General features: G+C 40.7%; 2 protein-coding genes across 4 annotated transcripts in view; both read left to right on the top strand.

Annotated features, from left to right (window-relative positions):
• The first annotated feature begins 359 nt into the window (after nucleotides 1-359).
• On the top strand, nucleotides 360-22,431 carry CMTR2 (cap methyltransferase 2). 3 transcript variants are annotated; one of them, XM_088830544.1, is made up of 2 exons: nucleotides 360-516; nucleotides 16,771-22,431. In XM_088830544.1, the coding sequence occupies exon 2, from the start codon at nucleotides 16,790-16,792 to the stop codon at nucleotides 19,088-19,090; it is 2,301 nt and encodes a 766-aa protein (XP_088686670.1). In that variant the 5' UTR covers nucleotides 360-516; nucleotides 16,771-16,789; the 3' UTR covers nucleotides 19,091-22,431. The 3 variants fall into 3 exon arrangements, with proteins under 3 accessions (XP_088686670.1, XP_055268348.2, XP_088686669.1); XM_055412373.2 differs by lacking the exon at nucleotides 360-516 and adding an exon at nucleotides 13,242-13,379; XM_088830543.1 differs by lacking the exon at nucleotides 360-516 and adding an exon at nucleotides 13,259-13,395.
• Nucleotides 13,270-23,032, top strand: part of HYDIN (HYDIN axonemal central pair apparatus protein) — a 415,120-nt gene continuing 405,357 nt past the window's right edge. Inside the window, exon 1 of the mRNA XM_088830541.1 lies at nucleotides 13,270-13,395. The gene's annotated coding sequence lies outside the window, so the exon portion shown is untranslated. The remainder of the gene's footprint in view (nucleotides 13,396-23,032) is intronic.

Here is a 23,032-nt window from a genome sequence, read left to right as displayed (position 1 = left end):
GACTGCCCCCCTCAAAAAAAGTCTACAGAGGAAATTAATAAAAGCATGGATTCAGTAAGACAAGGCTTAAAAAGAAAAACAAAACCCACCTACTTCAGTAATGAAATTCAACAAACCACAGGATGAATGGCGAGGTCAGGAGAGAAGAACTAATGCGACACTAATTACCAGGTGATCATGGAACAAATTCTGTAAGCTCATGAGGGAAAGAAATTCTACATGTCCTTTGACAATAAAGGAGACATTTTTAAGCTTGCTCAAACTTTGCACCTAGGTGCCCTCTTGAAAAAAAACCCAAAAAACTCTTGGAACCATGATAAAAAGACATAAATGGAGAAAGCATAGTAAAAGGAAATGAATCAGCTTTTATATGATGACACCAAGGTTTGGGCCTGTTCAACGGCAAGAGTGCATTCCCATCTATTGACATGGGGAAGGCTGTGGGAAGCAGAGGTGTTTGGGACCGGAGTTGGATCTCAATGAAATCTGAGATGCCTAGGATGCATTCAAGTGGAGGTACTGAGTGAGTAGTTTTGTATAAAGAGACTAGAGGTTGGGAGAGGGATCTAGGTTATAGATATAGATCTAGGCATCAGAGGTAGAGGTGATATTTGTGGCTTGAGATTGGATGAGCTCAGGGAATTAGTGTAGAGAAGGTCAAGGAGTGAGCTGTGGTTAATCTCAATGTTAAGAATTGAGAGAAAGGAGAAATGAACAAAGAGGACTGAGAATGAAAGTCAGTGAGGAAGGAGGCAAGTCAGAAGATGGTGATGTCAGGAAAGCCATGGGAAGGGTGGGTATTAAGGAAAAGGAGGTGATTAATTGTGTCAAGTGTAGCTGAGAGATCAGAATAAGATGAGACTTGAAAATTGTCCCCGGCCTCTGGCAATGCAGGAGTCACAAGTGACCTTAACAAGAGCTGTTTCAGTAGCGCTGTACAGTTGAAAGCTTGATTAGAGGGAATTTTAAGAGAGAGTTTTCAAGAACTGCTGTTGTATTTGAGGCAAAGAAAAGAGAAGGTAACTGGTTGGGATGGTGGGTCAAGATAATGCTTTTCTTAATGAACAGATTTTATTTTTTTAAGGCAGTTTAGGTTTACTGAAAATTGAGCAATAGTACAGAGTTCTCTCTCCCCACTACTCAGGGTTTCCTCTCTTATTAACATCTTGCATTAATATATTTGCTACAGCTGAGCCAATATTGGTACAATAGTATTAACTAAAGTCTCTAATTTATATTAGGGTTGATTCTTTGTGTCATCCAATTCCATGGGTTTGGACATGCATCATGTCTTGTGTCACTATAGTATCCTACACAATAGTTTCACCGCTGTAAAAAAAAAAAAAATCCCCTATGCTCCAAGGATAATGCTTTTTAAGATGGGACTGGATGTGGTAAATGAAAGAGAAGACGGACAATTCTAATTCTGTCAAGCAGTTGGCCAGCTGGCTCTAACCTCAACAGTGAGCTCTGGGTTGAGAAGTAACTCAAACAGTCATCAGCTTATTTAAGGACTGCCTGGAGATCAATGAGCCATCTTAGCGGGGCATGTAGACTGAGAAGAGTGGAAGGCCTAGTGGAGAACTCTGGGGACACCAACATATAATGCATAGCCGGAGGTACTGGAGCCCACAAAGAAGTTGAAGGAAGAAGGAGCATAGGAGGAAAAACAGGAGGTTGTGTTGTCACCAAAGTCACAGGAAGAGAATGTTCAAAGAAGGAAGACCACAGGGCTGAATAGTGCCAGGAATTCAGTAAAGATAAGGGCAGAGAAGCCCAGGTTGGATGTAGCAATAAAGGAGGTTATTTCAGATCTTCAGTGAGAGAGTTTAAGGGATATGAAAGAGGAGAAACACATTTTTCATGAGCTGAAGAATTACTGGGAGGTGATGACGTGAAAGCCATGAGCATACAACTCTTTCAAGAACTTTGGCCACGAGCGGAGAGATAGGACGATGATTGAAGCAAGACATGAGTATGAGAGGCTTATTTTCAAGATGGTAGAGACATGCATATGTAAATGTTGATGGAAGCAGGAGAGAGGGTGGGGGGAGAGGCTCCCCTGTGCCTATGGCATGAATTTCAGCGAGACAGATACAGGAGAGAGAAATGATTGATTGAATCAGGTTCCCTGATAAGGTGGAAAGACCTGGGACACAGAGAACAGAAGGAGGGGTTATTCTTAGACTTCTATTGAATTATGACAGGAAGACCAGACAGTGGGTACAGACAAGTTTGGGATGAGTGGCAGAATTCTGAAGGAGTTATCTCCTGATGGTTTCTGTTTCCTTTGTGAGGGAGGAGGTGAGGTCATCTCCTGTGATGACAGGGTAGGAAATATGAGAAGAATGGGAGAAGGCCACAGTCTCTGGAAAAGAAAAAGACTAGTCATTTGGAAACACAGAAAGGGAATCAGGGAAATAGAAGGGAGTTTGTTCCACATTCTTCTTTGTCTACTGAACCCAAGAAATGTACCTCTCCTCTTTTCAAAATGTTAAGGGGACTTAACATCGGTCTTTACTTCCATCACCAGTCACATCCACAACTGGGCATTGTTTTCGCTTTGGCTCCATCTCTTCATTCTTTCTGGAGTTATTTCTCCACTCTTCTCCAGTAGCATATTGGGCACCTACCGACCTGGGGAGTTCATCTTTCAGTATCATATCTTTTTGCCTTTTCATACTGTTCATAGGGTTCTCAAGGAAAGAATACTGAAGTGGTTTGCCATTCCCTTCTACAGATGACCATGTTTTGTCAGAACTCACCACAATGACCTGTCCATCTTGGGTGGCCCTACACTGCATGGCTCATAGTTTCATTGAGTTAGATGCTGGGCAAGATTGAAGGCAGGAGGAGAAGGGGACGACAGAGGATGAGATGGTTGGATGGCATCACTGACTCGATGAACATCAGTTTGAGCAAGCTCTGGGAGTTGGTGATGGACAAGGAAGCCCAGTGTGCTGCAGTCCATGGGGTCGCAAAGAGTTGGACATGACTGAGTGACTGAACTGAACTGAAAATGGGGTTCCAAATGAGTGATCAAGAAGGTTGTGGATCAGTTGGTCTTGGATTCCTCTAGGTCTCCTGAGAGTCTTTGTCAAACTCCTCGCCTCCTTCCTGGTCTCAGCTTTGCAGGTGGTTCTCTCATGAGCCTTCCTCAGCTCCTGGACTTGGAGGTGTGAAGGGATTGTTCATGTGACTCCAGCAGGGACTGTGGAAATGGAATCAGGATGCTGGGTTTCGGGATGAGACAGAAAGGATGTTTAGTGAAGGAACTAGACATGTAGGAGTGTTTATTTGCCATCTTCTACAGCATGGTCCCCAACCTATGGCCCATGGGCCGGATCTGGCCCACTGCCTGCTTGTGTAACAAATTATTTCAGTACAGCTATGTCTATGATTGCTTTCCAGCTGTAACATCAGAGTTAAATGGTTGTGACAGGGGCCTTATGGCCCACAAAGCTGAAAATATTTACTATCTGGCCTTTTTACAGAAAATGTTTGTCAACCTCTGTTCTAGAGGAAAGATGGGGATGTTTTGGAGGAAGGATAACCTTGAGAAAACCCCAACTCCTGAGTCTGTTTCCTTTTCTGAAAAATAAGGACACCATTCATTAAATCGTTCTTTCATTTAACAAACATTTATCGATTGTTCACTATGTGCCAGAAGCTGGGAGAGAGAGATCAATAAGACCCAGCCTTGTTCTTTCAAAGCCCAATAGCAGAGATAGATGGGTAAGCAAATAGTTGGAATACTTAGAGATAAATGCTCTGTGCGTGCCATGGGGATGAAGGGGGGCATCTCACCTGGTCCAGATGGATCTGGGAAGGCTTCATAGGAAAACAGAAGAGAAGGGACTCATCAGCATGGAGGGTTGCTGTGGATGAAGATGAAATCAGCCAGGGATCCTTGCAGGCTGAGGGGAGATCAAGGGCAATGAAGGAGCGTGAGTACTTTTCTGGAGGTGAAGAGAAACAGAGAAGGAGCGTGAGAGAGGCAGAAGGAGAATCAGGAAAGTGTCAGGAGTACCAGTGGGACACACAGTGCCCCCCAATTCTACCACCCTGCCCTTGACACCCTGCCCTGCCTAGCTGATCACCGCCAGTCCGGCAGGGCCCAGATGCGATTTCACAACTGACTCAGCACAGTATTCAGAGCAGGCACCATCAATCAGCATTTGCCCCCGTGATGAAACCCAAGGTGATCTTGAAGTATTCACAATTGATTTGTTAATTACAAAGCACCCCAAAATTGTAATGTGGTATTACTATCAACTGTTAGTAAAATGCAACAAGAGCTCAATAATATGGTAATATGTGTAATTCAACTCAGCTATCAGAATTGAAATCTATTTTAATAATGTAAACATAACACAAAACATAACCTATTTTTAATAGATTTATTATACTCTTTTCAAACTGAATCTGAGATGCATACTCATTCCTGAAAATCATTCATACATATGATTTATTTGAGCAAATGGATTTCTGCAGTGTGTGGGAGTTTGAATGGATTTAAGAATGAGGCAGATTGTCCTCTTTTTTTATGCTTAAAAGTTTTGGGAAATATTTCAAACATTCAAAGAAGTAGAGAGAATAATATAACACCCGTGTATGTACTACTCCGGTACTCTTGCCTAGAGAATCCCATGGATGGAGGAGCCTGGTAGGCTGCAATCCGTGGGGTCGCTAGGGGTCGGACACGACTGAATGACTTCACTTTCACTTTTCACTTTCACACATTGGAGAAGGAAATGGCAACCCACTCCAGTGTTCTTGTCGGGAGAATTCCAGGGACGGGGGAGCCTGGTGGGCTTCTGTCTATGGGGTCACACAGAGTCGGACACGACTGAAGTGACTTAGCAGCAGCAGCAGCAGCAGCATTTTGCCACACTTCACAACTTAATAATAAGAGTAAAAACATTGTGGATACAGTTGAGGTCCCTTTTGTGCCTTTCTCATCCCTTCTGTCTTCCCAGAGCTTACCACTCTCTGAAAGTTACAATGTGCATCTTCTTCCGCTGTGGTTTTATATTTTTCCTACATTTGTATCAATAAAACATGAAGCAGAATTTTTTCATGTGTTTTTAAACATTACACAAATGGTAAGGCAGTATAAAACTTCTGCCACTTGCCTTTATCATTCTCCTCTGTGTTTTTGAGCAGCAGCCATGCTGATTTGTGTGTTCATTCATTTTACAAAGCTGGTCTTCTTTCCATTCTTTGAAACCTGCCCAAATTGTTGAAGGCAGTGAATACATTTGACTGCTTCTCAGTGACAGATATGAAATAATTTGGTCTCAATTGTCTTCTCAGTTTTTGTTTTCTCTTCCTTCATCTCCCTCCCTCTTTTCCTCTCCTGCTCTGTTATGGGTTTTGAATATAAAAAGAAATAGTCAAAGAAGAAAAATTCAAAAAGGAAGGTCTGCACCCTATCTTCCAGAAAAGAATAGACTTCCCCCCCAACCCCCCCAGGATCAGCTAACATTTATCAGATACTAAGTGCTTTATATTCATTTGTTAATCCTCAGTGTGACCCTTGGAGATCTTCCTTGCCCCAAGTAACAAAGCTAGTTTGTGAAGATTTTAACCTAGACACTCAGATGGTAGAGCTGATAAAGGCTTAACCATTCAAAAAGATAAGCCATATTGAGCCCAAGTAGCGACAGTGTTAGGTGAGCTATTAACAGTAAGATTCCCCAGGGTTAGTGCTTTAATAACTTTTTGTATTGATTTCACTTCTAAGTATCACAATGATTATTAATAATAAATAATAACAAAGTACTTACTTAATTCACAAGCTTGAGAGAGTTAACCTCAGATTAATTTTCTCACCTGAACTTCAGTCACCCACTGATTTCAAACTTCTGCCAGGATATTTCTGCTTGGCTATTCCTCTATCATCCCTTACTGTCTAAGTACCAAACAGTTATTTCTTTTCTTCTTGACCATTTCTAGTTGCTGCAAATTCTGGCACCTAAGCTTGGTGTCCATGGCTCTCTATACTCTGGTTCTTCACTGCCTGCTGTGAATTGAATTGTATCCCCACAAAATTCATATTTTTAAGCCCTTCCCCTCAATGTAATGGTATTTGGAGATGGGGCCTTTGGGAGGTAGTTAGGTTTAGGGACAGGACTGAGCACCTAACACTAGGTTTAGATGAGTTCATGGGTGGGGAGCCCCATAATGGGATTAGTGCCCTTGTACGAAGAGACCAGAAAGCTGACTCAATCTCTCTCTCTCTTGTGAGGACACAGTGAGAAGGCAGCCTTCTGCATGCCAGGAAGAGAGCCCTCACCAGGAACCAACCTTCCCACGCCTTGATTTCAGACTCCAGCCTCCAGTACAGTGAGAAACAAAGTTCTGTTGTTTAAGATACCTAGTGTAGGGTATTTGTTAGAGCAGCCTAAAGTGACTAATACACTACCTATATAGCATTTTAATCTTATTAAGTGTCTATCCCTTTTGAGCAATTATCCTTCCTCTTGCCTGTTTTTCCACCTGTGTTATTTTCCTGAGCTAGGCTGGAACTTCCTCTATCCAAATAATAGTAGCCTTTTAAGGAAAAAATTAAAGTCTCTTTTCCCTACCATTTCTTTCTTCTTTCAGTTCAGTTCAGTCGCTCAGTCGTGTCCGACTCTTTGCGACCCCAGAGACTGCAGCATGCCAGGCCTCCCTGTCCATCACCAACTCCCATAGTTTACTCAAACTCATGTCCATTGATTCAGTGATGCCATCCAACCATCTCATCCTCTGTCATCCCCTTCTCATTCCGCCTTCAATCTTTCCCAGCATTTGGGCCTTTTTAAATGAGTCAGCTCTTCACATCAGGTGGCCAAAGTATTGGAGTTTCAGCTTCAACATCAATCCTTCCAATGAATATTCAGGACTGATTTCCTTTAGGATGGACTGGTTGGATCTCCTTGCAGTCCAAGGGACTCTCAAGAGTCTTCGCCAACACCACAGTTCAAAAGCATCAACTCTTCAGCATCCAGCTTTCTTTATAGTCCAATTCTCACATCCATACGTGACTAATGGAAAAACCATAGCTTTGACTAGATGGACCTTTATTGGCAAAGTTATGTCTCTGCTTTTTAATATGCTGTCTAGTTTGGTCATAACCTTCCTTCCAAGGAGGAAGTGTCTTTTAATTTCATGGGTGCAGTCACCATCTGCAGTGATTTTGGAGCCCCCCAAAATAAAGTCTGACACTGTTTCCACTGTTTCCCCATCTATTTCCCATGAAGTGATGGGACCAGATGCCATGATCTTCGTTTTATGAATGTTGAGCTTTAAGCCAAGTTTTTCATTCTCCTCTTTCACCTTCATTGAGAGGCTTTTTAGTTCTTCTTCACTTTCTGCCATAAGAGTGGTGTCATCTGCATATCTGAAGTTATTGATATTTCTCCCGGCAATCTTGATTCCAGCTTGTGCTTCATCCAGCCCAGCGTTTCTCATGATGTACTCTGCATATAAGTTAAATAAGCATGGTGACAATATACAGCCTTGATGTACTCCTTTTCCTATTTGGAACCAGTCTGTTGTTCCATGTCCACTTCTGACTGTTGCTTCTTGACCTGCATACAGATTTCTCAAGAGGCAGGTCTGGTATTCCCATCTCTTTCAGAATTTTCCACAGTTTATTGTGATCTACATAGTCAAAGGCTTTGGCATAGTCAATAAAGCAGAAACAAATGTTTTTCTGGAACTCTCCTGCTTTTTGGATGATCCAGCAGATGTTGGCAATTTGATCTCTGGGTCCTCTGCCTTTTCTAAAACCAACTTGAACATCTGATAGTTCACAGTTCACATATTGTTGAAGCCTGGTTTGAAAAAATATTTATTTTAATATATGCATATTTATTTTAATGTAAAAATATTTATTTTAAAAATATTTCTTTATTTGGCTGCACTGGGTCTCAGTGTGGCATGCATAATCTTTGATCTTCACTGTGGCACGAGGGATGTCTAGTTGCAACATGAGAAATATTTAGTTGTGGCATTTGAACTCTTAGTTAATGGCATGTGGGATCTAATTCTCTGACCAGGGATCAGACCTGGGCCCCCTGCATTGGGAGCATGGATCTTAGCTGCTGGACCACCAGGGTGCTGTGCTGTGCTTATTCGCACAGCCATGTCTGACTCTGTGCGACCTCATGGACTATAGCCCGCCAGTCTCCTCTGTCCATGGGGATTCTCCAAGCAAGAGTATTGGAGTAGGTTGCCATGCTCTCTTCCAGGGGAACTTCCCAACCCAGGGATTGAACCCAGGTCTCCTGCATTGCAGGCAGATTCTTTACTGTCTGAGCCACCAGGAAATCCTGGACCACCAGGGAGGTTCCTCTGTTTTTTAATGGAAAGAGATGCCATTTTTGTCTTTTGTGATATGAATTTCTATTTCCCTCAGTATTTTATTATGAAAAATTTTAATAGAGAAAAGCTGAAAGAATTATGTGTCCACTACCTAGATTTTACAGTTGTGAACATTTTGCTATACTCACTTTATCATTGATCTATCCTTCTATTCATCCACCAACTCATCTTCTGTGTAGTACATTTCAAAGTAAGGTGCAGATATAATATACTTGTCCTCTAAACACTTCAGCATGCAAATGGTTAACCTAGAGCTCAATATTTATGACTCTTTTTTTTAAAGCAAAATTTTTGTTTAGTGGAATGCTAATCTGAATTGTACCATTTGATGATTTTTGACAAATACATATACCTCTTAACCTAAATCCCCTATCAAGATACAGAGCATTTCTATTACCCCAGAAAACTCCCTCTGGGGTTTTGGAACCATGATTTGTACATTGTCGCCTCACAGCATCTGAGGATGTAATTAGAGACTCAGCAAGTCGAGTGGTGATAAATGATCACAGAAGCAGTTTATGTTTTGCTTGCTTTGACAGAGAATTATAATCAGAGCAGAGGCTGGGGAGCCAGTTGTTTTAATTCTTGTATGCAACTTATGTTGTATCATGCCAATTGAAGACGTAAAGAACTCTTAGGAACTGGAAAGAATAACCAACTGTACCTGGCTTTCACTTAGACACTGTGTATGGTCATTAAAATATATTTTAAAAAGTTAATACTAAATGCATTCACATAACTGTGCATTTTAATACAAATGTGCAAATTAGTACAGGGCCTGGTGATTTTCTTTCAATTCTTTAAAGTTTTAAATATTAATTTAATTCATTTGTAACATTTCATCTATTCCCTCCAAATTTGCAACAATCCAGCTTCCTGTTTTTAGGACAAATTGAATAAAACTCATCTTTTTAAAAAATTACTGGCCTACTATAAGCATTTCTGGCCATGAATGTGGACTATAAAGTGGTTTTTAAATTACTGGAGGCAATTTCTAGGAATTCTCTGTCGAACAGATTGGCCTTGGAGTCAGCCAACCTAGGTCCAAACCTTGACTCCACTACTAATTGACTGCATGACCTTCAGAAAACTTCTAAACGACTCTGGTCCTTGATTTCTCTGTTTATAAAATGGAGGTCTATAAATTGACCTCATAGAGCTGTTGAGAAGAATAAGTGAAAAATGGCAATTTTCAGGGGTTAGCACATATTACGTACTCAAAAAAGGTTAATGTTGTGATTATTTTAGTAAAAACAAACTCACTATAAGCTTTTTTGTTTGGAATGTTTCTGATATTTATAAACCTTAAGGAACTTGGTGATTGTGTTTAAGGGATTACATATCCTTTGTCTAGTCTTTGGTCCTGTGAAAGAGCAATAGCCATAGCTTTTAGTTAATATTTACTAAGAATCAGATATAAAAAGCAACCAACTCCCAACAGTAGTTAAAATAAAAAAGATTCACAACACTGAAAGTTGGTGAGGACGTGAAGCAACCAGAATGCTCACATACTGTGGGTAGAGATATAAAATAGTGCAAGCTCTTTGGAAAACTCTTTGGGGGTTCCTTAAAGAGTTACACTTACATCTTCCTCAGTGATTCTCAAAATGACAATAATGCTGAGGTTGAGATATCCTGATCTGCTTCATGACCCAGCCATATCATGGCTAGATACTTACCCAAGGAGATCCAACCAGTTCATTCTAAAGGAGATCAATCCTGGGTGTTCACTGGATTGACTGATGCTAAAGCTGAAACTCCAATACTTTGACTACCTCATGCGAAGAGTTGACTCACTGGAAAAGACTCTGATGCTGGGAAAGATTGGGGGTGGGAGGAGAAAGGGGACGACAGAGACTGACATGGCTGGATGGCATCACCGACTCGATGGACATGAGTTTGAGTGAACTCCAGGAGTTGGTGATGGACAGGGAGGCCTGGTGTGCTGTGATTCATGGGGTCGAGGAGAGTCGGACACGACTGAGCGACTGAACTGAAATGAACTGAACTGATATATATCTTTTATGATTAGTGCCTTTTCTGTCTTGTTATAAACTTTTTGCCTATTTCAAGATCATGAAGATGTTCTTTTATATTTTCTGCCAAGAGTTATTGTTTGACCTTTAAAATATAGATTGACAATCCAAATGAAATCTGTTTTTGTTTATTATGTGAAGTAAGAGTCCAGATAAAGTCTTTTCCATATAAAATAGATATTCAAATGTCCTAGCATCCTTTTTTAAAAGATAATTTATTTATTTATTTATTTATTTCTGACTGTACGGGGTCTTTGTTACTGTGAGGGCTTGCTCTATTTGTGGTGAGCAGGGGCTTCTCATTGCAGTGGCTTCTCTTTTTGCAGAGCACAGGCTCGAGGTGTGTGGGCTTCAGTAGTTGTGGCACAGTCTTAGTTGCCCTGTCACATGTGGACCTTCCCTGACTGAGGATCAAACCCGTCTCCTACATTGGCAGGTGAATTATTAACCACTGGATCACCAGGGAAGCCCCACCATTTATTTTTTTTTGGAAAGACTTTTCTCCACTGATGCATATACTGGAAGAGTTGTAAAATTAGTATGTGTGTGCTCAAACACACACACACATATATATGACATAAATGGATCAAACTCCACATATAGTTCTATATTCTATTTTCATATGACACTTTTGGCATATATAACCTATTAATGGCTGCATAGTAGTGTTAGTCGCTCATTTGTGACCAACTCTTTGTGACCCATGGCCTGTAGCCCGCCAGGGTCCTCTGTCCATGGAATTCTCCAGGCAAGAATACTGGAGTGGGTTGCCATTCCCTTCTCTAGGGGATCTTCCCAAGCCAGAGATCGAACCCAGTCTCCTGCATTGCAGACAGATTCTTTATCACCTGAGCCACCAGGGAAGCCCATATATATGTGTTAGTATACAATATTTATTTTTCTCTTTCTGACTTATTTCACTTTGTATAATAGGCTCCAGTATTGTTATTGATGTTATTAAGATGCTATGATAAACATTTTTTTCCCAAAGTGAGTGCAAGTTGTTTTCTAAAGCTAAATTGCTAGGAGTAGGAATTGCTGGGCTAAGGTGCAAGGTTATTTTAAAGTTTGCCTTCTGTAAAAGTGAAAGTGAAAATCGCTCAGTCATATCCAACTCTTTGCTACCCCATGGACTATACAGTCTATGGAATTCTCTAGGCCAGAATACTGGAGTGGGTAGCCATTCCCTTCTCCAGGGGATCTTCCCAACCCAGGAATTGATCCCGGGTCTCCCACATTGCAGGCGGATTCTTTACCCACTGAGCCACCAGGGAAGGCCTTGTGTTCTGTAAGGTAGTAATAATTTTCACTCTCCCCCCAAATTTTTAAACTTGTTTCTCCATATTCTCACCAATAGCCATTTCTGATCTTTTAAACTATTTGCTGAGTGAAAATAAACCTTATTATTATTATTTTTTTTAAGTCAAATAGCTTTGTGAAGTGAAAGTCACTCAGTTGTGTCCGACTCTTTGCAACCCCATGGACTATACAGTCCATGGAATTCTCCAGGCCAGAATACTGGAGTGGGTAGCCTTTCCCTTCTCCAGGGAATCTTCCCAACTCAGGGATCGAACCCAGGTCTCCCGCATTGCGGGCAAATTCTTTACCAACTGAGCTATCAGGAAGCCCAAATAGCTTTCTCCTGTGAAGAAGGCAATGGCAAGCCACTCCAGTACTCTTGCCTGGAAAATCCCATGGATGGAGGAGCCTGGTGGGCTGCAGTCCATGGGGTCGCTAGGGGTCGGGCACGACTGAGCGACTTCACTTTCACTTTTCACTTTCACACATTGGAGAAGGAAATGGCAACCCACTCCAGTGTTCTTGCCTGGAGAATCCCAGGGACGGGGGAGCCTGGTGGGCTTCCGTCTATGGGGTCGCACAGAGTCGGACACGACTGAAGTGACTTAGCAGCAGCAGCAGCATGGAGAAGGAAATGGCAACCCTCTCCAAAATTCTTGCCTGGAAAATCTCAGGGACGGCGGAGCCTGGTGAGCTGCCGTCTATGGGATCGCACAGAGTCGGACACGACTGAAGTGACTTAGCAGCAGCAGCAGCAGCATATCCCTATTGGTTATTTTGCTTTTTCGAATGGCCTGTTCAATCTTCTCCCATTTTTCTTTGAGGTTGTCATGTTTAAGTGAAAAGTGAAAGTGAATTCGCTCAGTCATGTCTGACTCTTTACGACCCCGTGGACTGTAGCCTACCAGGCTCCTCTGTCCATGGGATTTTTCTGGGCAAGGGTACTGGAGTGGGTTGCCATTTCCTTCTCCGGGGAGGTTGTCTTATTCGCTTATAAATATATGTATGTTATGATAACAGTGTTTTTGTAGTTTCCCTAGTTTGGCTTTTTAACCTCACGTTCTTCTGAGCACCAGTTTTAACTCAACCAGCGCTAAGAGCTAAATTCTACCCCAGAGCGAGACAACCTCCGGCGTCCAGGGCCCAGGTGGGCGGGCCCAGCGTGTCCGGGACAGGTTGTTTTCGCCCCATTCCACGCCTCCACCCTCGGGGGGCGGGGCCAAAGGACGCTGGGGTGAGCGCGCAGTTGCCATAGCAGCCGTTGGGCGGGAGGCGGGCGCTTCCCAGCTTCAGAAACGAAACGCAGCGGAGAAAAGAAACCGAGAGCAGAGGTCTCTTACGAGAATCGCCGACGTGCGTAACGTTGACGTAAGACGCCAGCTCAGCCTTGAGGCGCACGCGCAGTGCGAGTGTTAGGGCCTTTGGGCCTCCGTCCGCCGGCGTCTGGCGGCGGCGCGGACTCGAGTTGTGCTTCCGCTTTGCTTGTTCTTAGGGCTTCTCCTGCCGCCTTGTCGAGCTTCCGGCGCGCCACCTCCCACCCCTGTGCTAGGGGTCGGAAGACCTGAAGTAGCGATGCTCTTGGCAGTCATCCCCAGGAGTGGAAGTGGAGAGTGCCCTCCTTGAGTGAGGAGAGCGAGTGAAGCGCAGCCTCTCTAGACTCTGGGGGCTGAGGTGGGCGTGAGCGAAGGTAATTCAGGTCCACTTTCCGAACCCGGGTCTTCCTTCGACTTTCCAGTGGCAGAGGCTTGGGCCGGGTCAGGGACTGGGCCGCCCGAATGGAACTTGAGACCCATTTCCACCTAGAGGAAACGAGGTTTGGGGTGCCCCTGGCGGAAAGTAGGGCGCTGGATACACACTAGGCATTATTTTCGCTGTTGCTGTGAGGAGGTGGAGCTTTTGGCACCTCTTCTAAAATTCCTTTGCAAGTGTTAACTGGAGGAGTAACAACTATTAATGAGACTTTGTGTTAGGCCGGTGAATTTTGCGGGTATTCCCTTCGTGGCTTTGGGCAGGGGGTATATGACTTCCTACTCAGTTCTGCAAAACAACAGTGGTAAAACTGACCCTCTAAGCAGAATGATGATGCCACAAAGCTCTATGGAGTGCTTCATAAGAGGGATAGAGGAACCTTTTCCAGAGGGTCATGTGAAGTCTGTCAGTCGTGTCCGACTCTTTGTGACCCCGTGGACTGTAGCCTACCAGGCTTCTCTGTCCATGGGATTTTCCAGGCAAGAGTACTGGAGTGGGTTGCCATTTCCTTCTCCAGAGGGTCATACTGAAAAATTTTTCCTTGTATCTCGTAAACCATACATGTGGAGCCTGGGCTCCACAGTCCATGGGGGTCGCAAAGAGTTGGACACGACTGAGTGACTTCACGTTCACTTTTTCACTTTCATATGTTAGAAGGAAGAGTGTCATAGGAAAAAACAGCAAAGTTCTTACCTTTACCATTGTTAATGGAAGATGTAATTTTAAATTAGAATGTCAACGTAGGCTTCACAGAAAAAATGACACTTCTGTAAGTTCTTAAAGGAGATAAGGGACGGAAAGAGCATTCCAGGTGGAGGGACTGACTGTCCAAAGACTCCCCGTGCTATGTGTCTGGGCTTTTAAGTGAACAGCAAGAGAGCCTGTGGGGCTGGAACACAATGAGAAAAAGGGGTAGTAGGAGAAAATTAGGTTAGACATGGGGTGGGGCTGGAGAACAGACATCTTCAAGGGCCTTGTAGGCTATTATAACGACTTTGGCAGTTATTCACTTTGAGTCAGACGGGGAGCTATGACAGCACAGTTTTGAGCAGAGCAGCCATACAATCTAACTTAAGTTTTTCAGAGTTACTCTAGAGGTTGTGTTTCAGAGTAGAATGGTGGAGGCAAGGGTGGAAGCAAAGAGGAGTGAGAAGGCTGTGGCAGTAGTTCAGAAGAGAGTTGACAAGTGTTTCTAATCAGCAGGTTGGTAGCTGGAGTGAGTGAGAAGCAGTTGGATTCTGGGAATTTGGTAGTAGAAAACAGTGTTTGGATAAGTTGTGTGTTATCAAACTGAATATTTTTCAACATGATACACAGTTTATGTATAAATATATAGTATGTAATTTTGGTCCATGTTCCACAGGTATAGTTGGGAAGAACAGTGGAGTGTTTGAATCACTTTAGTTGTTCTGTGAAAGTAATTACCTATTAGCTTAGGTAAGATTTCAGAGCTTACTTACAGCCATTAATTGGTATGTGAAGTTAATGACTACAGTCAGACTTTTTCCAAAATAGAATATAGTTGAAATCTAAAAGTTGTAGTTTCCAGTAAGCAAAGTGTGAATTAGGACAGAATAACTTGTAGTACTCGTGCATTTACTTTTAATTAAAATTTTAGTGAATGTGAAAATGTTTCCTTTTTGCCTTCTTTCAGAAATTCATCTAAATATTCTAGCATTAAAAAAAAAAAGATCTAAGGGAAGAAAAATACATTAATAGGTAATTGTGACTGTTATCCACAATTTTGGGGTAAATATACCATGGCAAATAGAAATGACTAAGATAATTGTTACTTCAGGAAGTCTGCAAGCTCGTGGGCTTTCCTGGTGGCTCAGACAGTAAAGAATCTGCTTGCAGTGCAGGGGACCTGGGTTCAATCACTGGGTTTGAACGATCCCCTGGAGGAGGGCATGGCAACCCACTCCAGTATTCTTACCTGGAGAATCCCCATGGACAGAGGAGCCTGGAGGGCCCACAGTCCATGGGGTTGCAAAGAGTCAGATACAACTGAGTGACTGAGCACAGAATGGCACAGACAGACTTGTAAGTAATTTAAACAAAATATAAAAGGATGAAAAAGTATTTTGAGTACAAAGTAAATGCTAATAGAATACAGCCTTCTTTTGTTACTGATGTAGACTGTATTGAATACGCTAAATAAACACAGAAGTCATGAACTGAAGAATGTGTTGATTAATACTGTGCCAACAAGTACCATGTAATACTCATTGCTGTCTCTGCTGGAATTTAGAACTTTTCCAACACTATGCCGTTAAACCTTGCTTCCTTCTCTTGCATCCCTTTCCGTTTCCAGTGGACAGATGTTTTTGGTTTCTTAGACAGTATTAGAGCACAGAATGTAGAGTGACTATTTGTAATTTGTATATTCATTAAGGATATTTCTTCAGTTTAAAATTATTCTATCAAAGTATATTAAGTTTTTGTGCAATAAAAAGATAATAGTTTATAATATAAACATGGAGCTGTCTGACTGACCATATGAGGCAGGAATCTGAAGTTTAGAGACATGCCAGGGTGAACAATAGGTCAGTTTCAGTATTGAGCGAGAGGCTAACATGTCAAGTTCACCACAGTTGACAAGTAGTACGGTGATGGGTGTTTGCTGGTGGGTGGCCTGTAAAGGTGATTTGGTACCACCAAAGTGCATGACTTAGCAGGAGTCAAACCTGGACAGAGGACATATTTGGCAGTCCTCATAGGTGAGTTTAAGTGGGTGGGGGCAGAGAGGTCATAGCAGGACCAGTGCTGGGTTCAGTTGCTGGAATCTCTCCTGGAAGGAAGTGATATTTGGAGGGAGCTAAAAAACAGAGCTAAAAGTCACTTGTTAATAGTTTGAACAAAAGGATAAATCTTCCTCTGAGTGTGTGTTTGGGTCCCTGTGAGTGGTGGTCTCAGCCATGGGTGCAGAACTTTGGGGAGGAACTAGGTGGGTTACTTTGGTAATAGGAGCTGCCATTCACTGATGAATGTTCTTTTGTGTATGCGAACATGTTTCAGCCTCATCTTAAAAAATAATACCTCACGTTTTTAAAGAAGAACTGATGTAAAGTTATTTGCCCATGGCCACTTTACTAAGCTGTAAATAAGAGTACTGGAATTTGAGCCTAGGTTTATTGGACATCAGTGCTTTTATTCTTTCTTTATTACAAATTGCTTCAATATGTAATGAATTGTACTCATATTATCTACCTATTTTATGTGATTTGTCATGTTTGTGATCCAGTTTGCTGTGGATTAGATTTCACTCACTAATAAAATTTGGTTCACTTAATTGTGTGTTTTCTTTTTCTAGATTTTAATTTGATTTGAAAATGAGTAAGTGCAGAAAGCAACCACTGGGTTCAAGTCCTGAGACATTCAGCCCAGATGTTCTTGCTGACATTTTTGAACTCTTTGCCAAGAACTTTTCTTACGGCAAACCACTTAATAATGAGTGGCAGTTACCAGATCCCAGTGAGATTTTCACCTGTGACCACACGGAATTCAGTGCACTCCTTGATTTGAAGAACTCCCTAAACGAAGTGAAAAACCTACTGAGTGATAAGAAATTGGATGAGTGGCATGAGCACACGGCTTTCACTAACAAAGCTGGGAAAATAATTTCTCATGTGAGAAAATCTGTAAATGCTGAACTTTGTACTCAAGCATGGTGTAAATTTCATGAAATTTTGTGCAGCTTTCCACTTATTCCACAGGAAGCTTTTCAGAATGGAAAACTGAATTCCCTACACCTTTGTGAAGCTCCTGGAGCTTTTATAGCTAGTCTCAATCACTACTTAAAATCCCATCGATTCCCCTGTGATTGGAATTGGGTAGCCAATACTCTGAATCCTTATCATGAGGCAAATGACAATCTTACTATGATTATGGATGACCGACTTATTGCAAATACCTTGCATTGCTGGTACTTTGGTCCAGATAACACTGGTGATATCATGACCTTGAAGTATCTGACTGGACTTCAGAATTTCATAAACAGTATGGGTACCATTCACTTGATCACTGCAGATGGAAGTTTTGATTGCCAAGGAAACCCAGGTGAACAAGAAGCCTTAGTCTCTTGTTTGCATTACTGTGAAGCTGTCACTGCTCTGATGACTCTTGGAAATGGTGGTTCTTTTGTTCTGAAGATGTTTACTTTGTTTGAACATTGTTCCATAAATCTTATGTACCTACTAAACTGTTCTTTTGATCAAGTTCATGTTTTCAAACCAGCTACTAGCAAGGCAGGAAACTCAGAAGTCTATGTGGTATGTCTCTACTATAAGGGGAGAGAGGCAATCTATCCCCTTTTATCTAAGATGGTGTTGAATTTTGGGTCTGAAATGACCAAGAAAGCTCTCTTTCCCCATCACATGATTCCAGAATCTTTTCTTAGAAAACATGAAGAATGTTGCATGTTCTTTCATAAGTACCAACTAGAGACTATTTCTGAGAACATTCGTCTGTTTGAGTGCATGGGAGAAGGGGAACAAGCAAAGCTGAATAGTTTAAGGGACTATGCTGTTCAGTATTTCATGCAAAAGTTTCAATTGAAGCCTCTTTCCAGAAATAACTGGCTAGTGAAAAAATCTAATATTGGCTGTAGTACAAATACAAAATGGTTTGGGCAGAGAAACAGATATTTTAAAACCTACAATGAAAGGAAAATGCTGGAAAACCTTTCCTGGAAAGATAAGGTGGCCAAAGGGTACTTTAACAGTTGGGCTGAAGAACATGCTACATATCATCCTGGGCAAAGTTCTCTTTTGGAAGGGACAGCTTTCAATCTTGAGTGTCACTTATGGCAGGTTTTACAGGGAAAGAAACTGCCAAAGGTAAAGTGTTCTCCTTTCTGTGATGGTGAGATTTTAAAGGCTCTTAATGAAGCAGTTGAAAAGTCATTAGGAGGAGCCTTGAATTTTGATCTTAAGTTTAGGCCAAAACAGCAGCGTTGTTGTTCTTGTCACGTTTTTTCTGAAGAATTGATATTTTCTGAGTTGTTTAACCTTACCAAGTGCCTTCAGGATCATCAGGATGAAGAACCCAGCGCCCAGATAAAGTGCCTGCTAGTGGGTTTCCCAGCTCTCCATAATATCAAAATGCACATACCATTGGAAGTTCAACTCTTGGAATCAGCTGCACTCATGACTTTTAGCTGTTCATTGCTTCATGATGGAGACCCCACTTACCAGCAATTATTTTTGGACTGCATACTACATTCATTGCAGCAGCTTCATACAGGAGATGTTATGATTTTGCCTATACTTTCTTGTTTTACAAGGTTTATGGCTGGTTTGATCTTTGTCCTCCACAGCTGTTTTAGATTCATCACATTTTCTTGTCCCGTATCCTCTGAGCCCCTGAAGACTTGTGCAGTCCTGCTTTGTGTTGGTTATCAGGATCTTCCGAACCCAGTTTTCCAGTATCTGCAAAATGTGAATGAATTGTTGAGAGATTTGGTTAACACTGAGGCACCCCAGCAGGTTTTACAGTTTGTGCCAATGGAAGTGCTCCTTAAGGGTACACTACTTGATTTTTTGTGGGATTTGAATGCTGCCATTGCTAAAAGGTATTTGCATTTGATTATTCAAGGAGAGAGAGAAGAAATCATCGGCAGCCTTCAGTTATGAAGTTGATCTCGTCCTTTCTGAGATTTAACTTGATGGCTTCTTACAGTTTCCATTGTTACTGCATTCCTTTGCTGTTAATTTAAAACCTTCTATTTTGAAGAATAAGTTTTGCATCATTTAAAGTCTCACTTTTTTCTGGAAAACCCATCAGTTAGTCTGACCTCTAGGGTATATACACACACAGGCATAGAGCGTCCTATATGGTAGAAGATAGTAATGATGGTATTCAGTCTCACACAGAGAAGTGTATATGCTTGGACATAACCATGTGTGCATATGCAGTTTGCTGCTGCTGCTGCTGAGTCGCTTCAGTCGTTTCCGACTCTGTGTGACCCCATAGCCCACCAGGCTCCGCCATCCCTGGGATTCTCCAGGCAAGAACATTGGAGTGGGTTGCCATTTCCTTCTCCAATGTGTGAAAGTGAAAAGTGAAAGTGAAGTCACTCAATCTTGTCTGACTAGTAGCGACCCCATGATTTTCTAGGCAAGAGTACTGGAGTGACTTGCCATTGCATATGCAGTTTAGTTGGTTTTATTTATCTGCACCTGTGTGCCTTCAGGTTAAATTTTTTTTCCAACTAATTTTCTCTCAGTGGCTAATACTGTTATGAATTGATAAGAGGTCTTTGATAAAAAGAGATGAGCCACTCCTCAGCAACATTAATTTCCTTTAATATTGACCATGTCAGTTACTAATTTGGGGAACTCATCATTCTAGACATCTTGATATGTGCCATTCATTGCGTTTAGGCCACTGATCCAATTTACTTGTGTCGTTCAAATGAAGCTACTGTGCTGTTTTATAAATATTTTACTAACTAAAATCCAGCTAGAAAGGCTATCAGGACAGCTTTAAACCAAAGATCATATTTAAAACAATGAAGAATTATTGTGTCTAAAACAGTCTTATATGAGTGAAAAGTTTCATTTAGCAATGGAGTGGTGATTTTTAGCTTCCAGGAAATAATGTGTGAACAAAAAGATTTTTTTTAATTGCAAAATAATGTTTATGGTCTCATATTGGGGACATACAAATGTGATGAACGTAGTGAATACTGAGAAATTTTGGCACTTTGAGAATGATGGTATAACATGAACATTTTTTTAATCTTCACAAATCCTTTTTTCCGTATGAAAGTAGCACTTTACCAAAAGATTAACCATGTGATTGTGATGTTTATTTTTCAGTTATGTTTGATTTCTTTTGCATTATATGTATCTGTCAGTATAATCAGGCTATTACGGCCAACTATGTTAAGCAGATCTTTGTTACTTTGAAATTCCACAAGGTGAAGATATTTGTATTTTCACATGTGCATCTTAGAGATTTTTGTTAGTTATATAAAAAATAAATATTCTTTGATGTATTTGGTTGATAAATATTAACCTGAAGTTTTTCATGTTCTTTGCTATTTTGAGTTCCATTATAGATTCATGAATAAAGTCATTAGCAGAGAAATTTTGTGTTCATTCTTTTAAAGAGAATCATGGGGGAATTTAAAAATATAACTTGGAAACACTTTTTTTAAGGAAAGCTTTAATGGAAGCTAATGTTCCTTCATTTTCTCTGATTTGTATTCATTAAAATTTATTCCTTAATGTTGCAATATTTACAGAAGCTCTACTTCAGGAAAGAAATGGAATACTTAAGGGACAGAGGAAGAGGTTATATTTAGTTCTTGACAGGGAGGATGTGAGTGTTGGAGGTAGATTTCTGAAAGAAATGTGATTTCCTACTGGTGACTTTATGAAAGCTGTTACAGTTGTGTAATGGTAGACATCTGATAGAAAATTGGTTACCAACAGAGAGTTAAAAACCACTCTTGGGAAACCATTTTGCACTTAAATAGACTTTATGCCTTGGTTAATGTGGTCCAATACATTGACTCAGTTTATTTTTACCTGTTTTAAATATTTGAGTAGAATGAAGTTGAAAGCCTTGGGCCAGGTTCTGATATTAAAACTTTTTAATTTAAGTCCCTCAAATAAGTATTGAATGTTTAGTTGTTTTTACTGTTAACCTGTGTTGGGATATGTAACATACTGGTGTATACTAGAATGTATTTGGTTTTTAATCAGTGTTTGGGATCCGTTGCTTTTCATCTGGCTTATTGAATTCAGAGTTGGCTCTAGAGGTGAGATAGAACTCAAGGAAGATTCGAATTGAACAGGGTGTAGCTGACAGGTACCAGTGATTTGTAGAAATTGCTCTGAGAAAAAGGGAAGGAAAAATAATGTCTGAGAAATGAATAAGAAAGTAGAGGAAGACCATAAGATGAGATGATTTGTGTAGGTTATCAAGGCAGTAGTTACTGTTATTAAAATTTTTGTGGGGGTCGGTCTTGAAATTTTTACTTAATTGTGTTTTGAAAAGAATTTTTAACAGCCAGAAAATTTAAACATCACAGATGTGTTTCCTGTAAAAAATCAGAGAAAGCGGTCTTAAAATACTCTAATTTCTTCAATATTGTTTTATGTTTTCCAAGAGAAAAGTCAGTTTTGTATTTTAGTGGGGCCTTTTATATATCATGCTAATGTCAAAGTTTTGAAAATTTCTGAGTCAATGTAAAATCCAAATTTGTGGACTTTCTCCATCTTTACAGTCATTATTTTGTTTAAAAATATTTGTATTAAAAGTTTTTTCCTACTCTGAAGATCTAAGTGGAACAAAAATAACAAGTTACTAGAGGAGTTGAAAAAAATCTTTATGCTTTTGTTATTTAATCTTTGATGAGAATACAAGTCCTTTTAAATATTTAAACCTTATCTTTTATTTCCAGATATTTAATTGAATATTTTTAACATTTGTTAAGGTACTGTGGTATGAGTGTATGAAATACCTCACTTTTTATAAATACCTCACTTTTTTAGAATGAAAGTGTTGATTCCGTTCCTTTCAGTCGCTCAGTCGTGTCCGACTCTTTGTGACCCCATGAATCACAGCACGCCAGGCCTCCCTGTCCATCACCAATTCCCGGAGTTCACCCAAACTCATGTCCATCGAGGCGGTGATGCCATCCAGCCATCTCATTCTCTGTCATCCCCGTCTCCTCCCGCCCCCAATCACTCCCAGCATCAGAGTCTTTTCCAGTGAGTCAACTCGTCGCATGAGGTGGCCAAAGTATTGGAGTTTCAGCTCTAGCATCAGTCCTTCCAATGAACACCCAGGACTGATCTCCTTTAGAATGGACTGGTTGGATCTCCTTGCAGTAAACCCAATTAAATTTTTGTTTTTCTTGTTTAAATACTTAATATTTTTCATTGATTCTTTAAAAAGGACAATAATTTTGTTTAGTGTATTTTTGCTTTTTAAGATGAAAGTAAGAAAAAGGAGATGTTTTAGTTCTGTTTCAGTTTTTTGAGTCATTTTAATCAATAAATGATTTTTTTTATAAAACCAGTACATGCTTATAAAGATTTTAAGTGAAGCTGAGAAATTTTCTGTTAATTTTTATGTTCTATAGACCACCAGGCTCCTGTGTCCAGGGGGTTTTCCAGGCAAGAATACTGGAGTGGATTTCTTCTGGGGATCTTCCTGACCCAGGGATCAAATCTGTGGCTCCTGCCGTATCTCCTGTGTTGCAGGAGGCATTTTCTTTACTGCTGAGCCACTGGGGAAGCCTGATAAAAAAATAAAATCATTAATTACAGTGTTATAATTAGGTCTTAAATTCCCTTTACAATCTGTTTTAATACAGTTTGAACAAAACTTAGATTTAATATCGTAATATCTAGTATATCCTTTATTAAAATGATGAAAAATTATTATACATATATGGTACTACAGATTTTCAGGGCCTGGCTGAATATTTGTTTGCACATAGTTCCTACTGCAAAGAGACTCAATTATTTGGTAATAGGCCTCCCCACCTTTTTTTTTTTTCTTAAGTTAGATTAAAACTTATTTCTGGCTGATCTTAGCAGAATTAACTATAAAACAAA

The sequence above is a fragment of the Moschus berezovskii genome, chromosome 22 (assembly GCF_049115385.1).
Source record: "Moschus berezovskii isolate FMDL1 chromosome 22, NW_MosBer_1.0, whole genome shotgun sequence".
Classification (NCBI taxonomy): Eukaryota; Metazoa; Chordata; class Mammalia; order Artiodactyla; family Moschidae; genus Moschus; species Moschus berezovskii.
The sequence above is the reverse complement of the archived record's forward strand: the minus strand, read 5'-3'. Positions and strand labels throughout refer to the sequence as shown.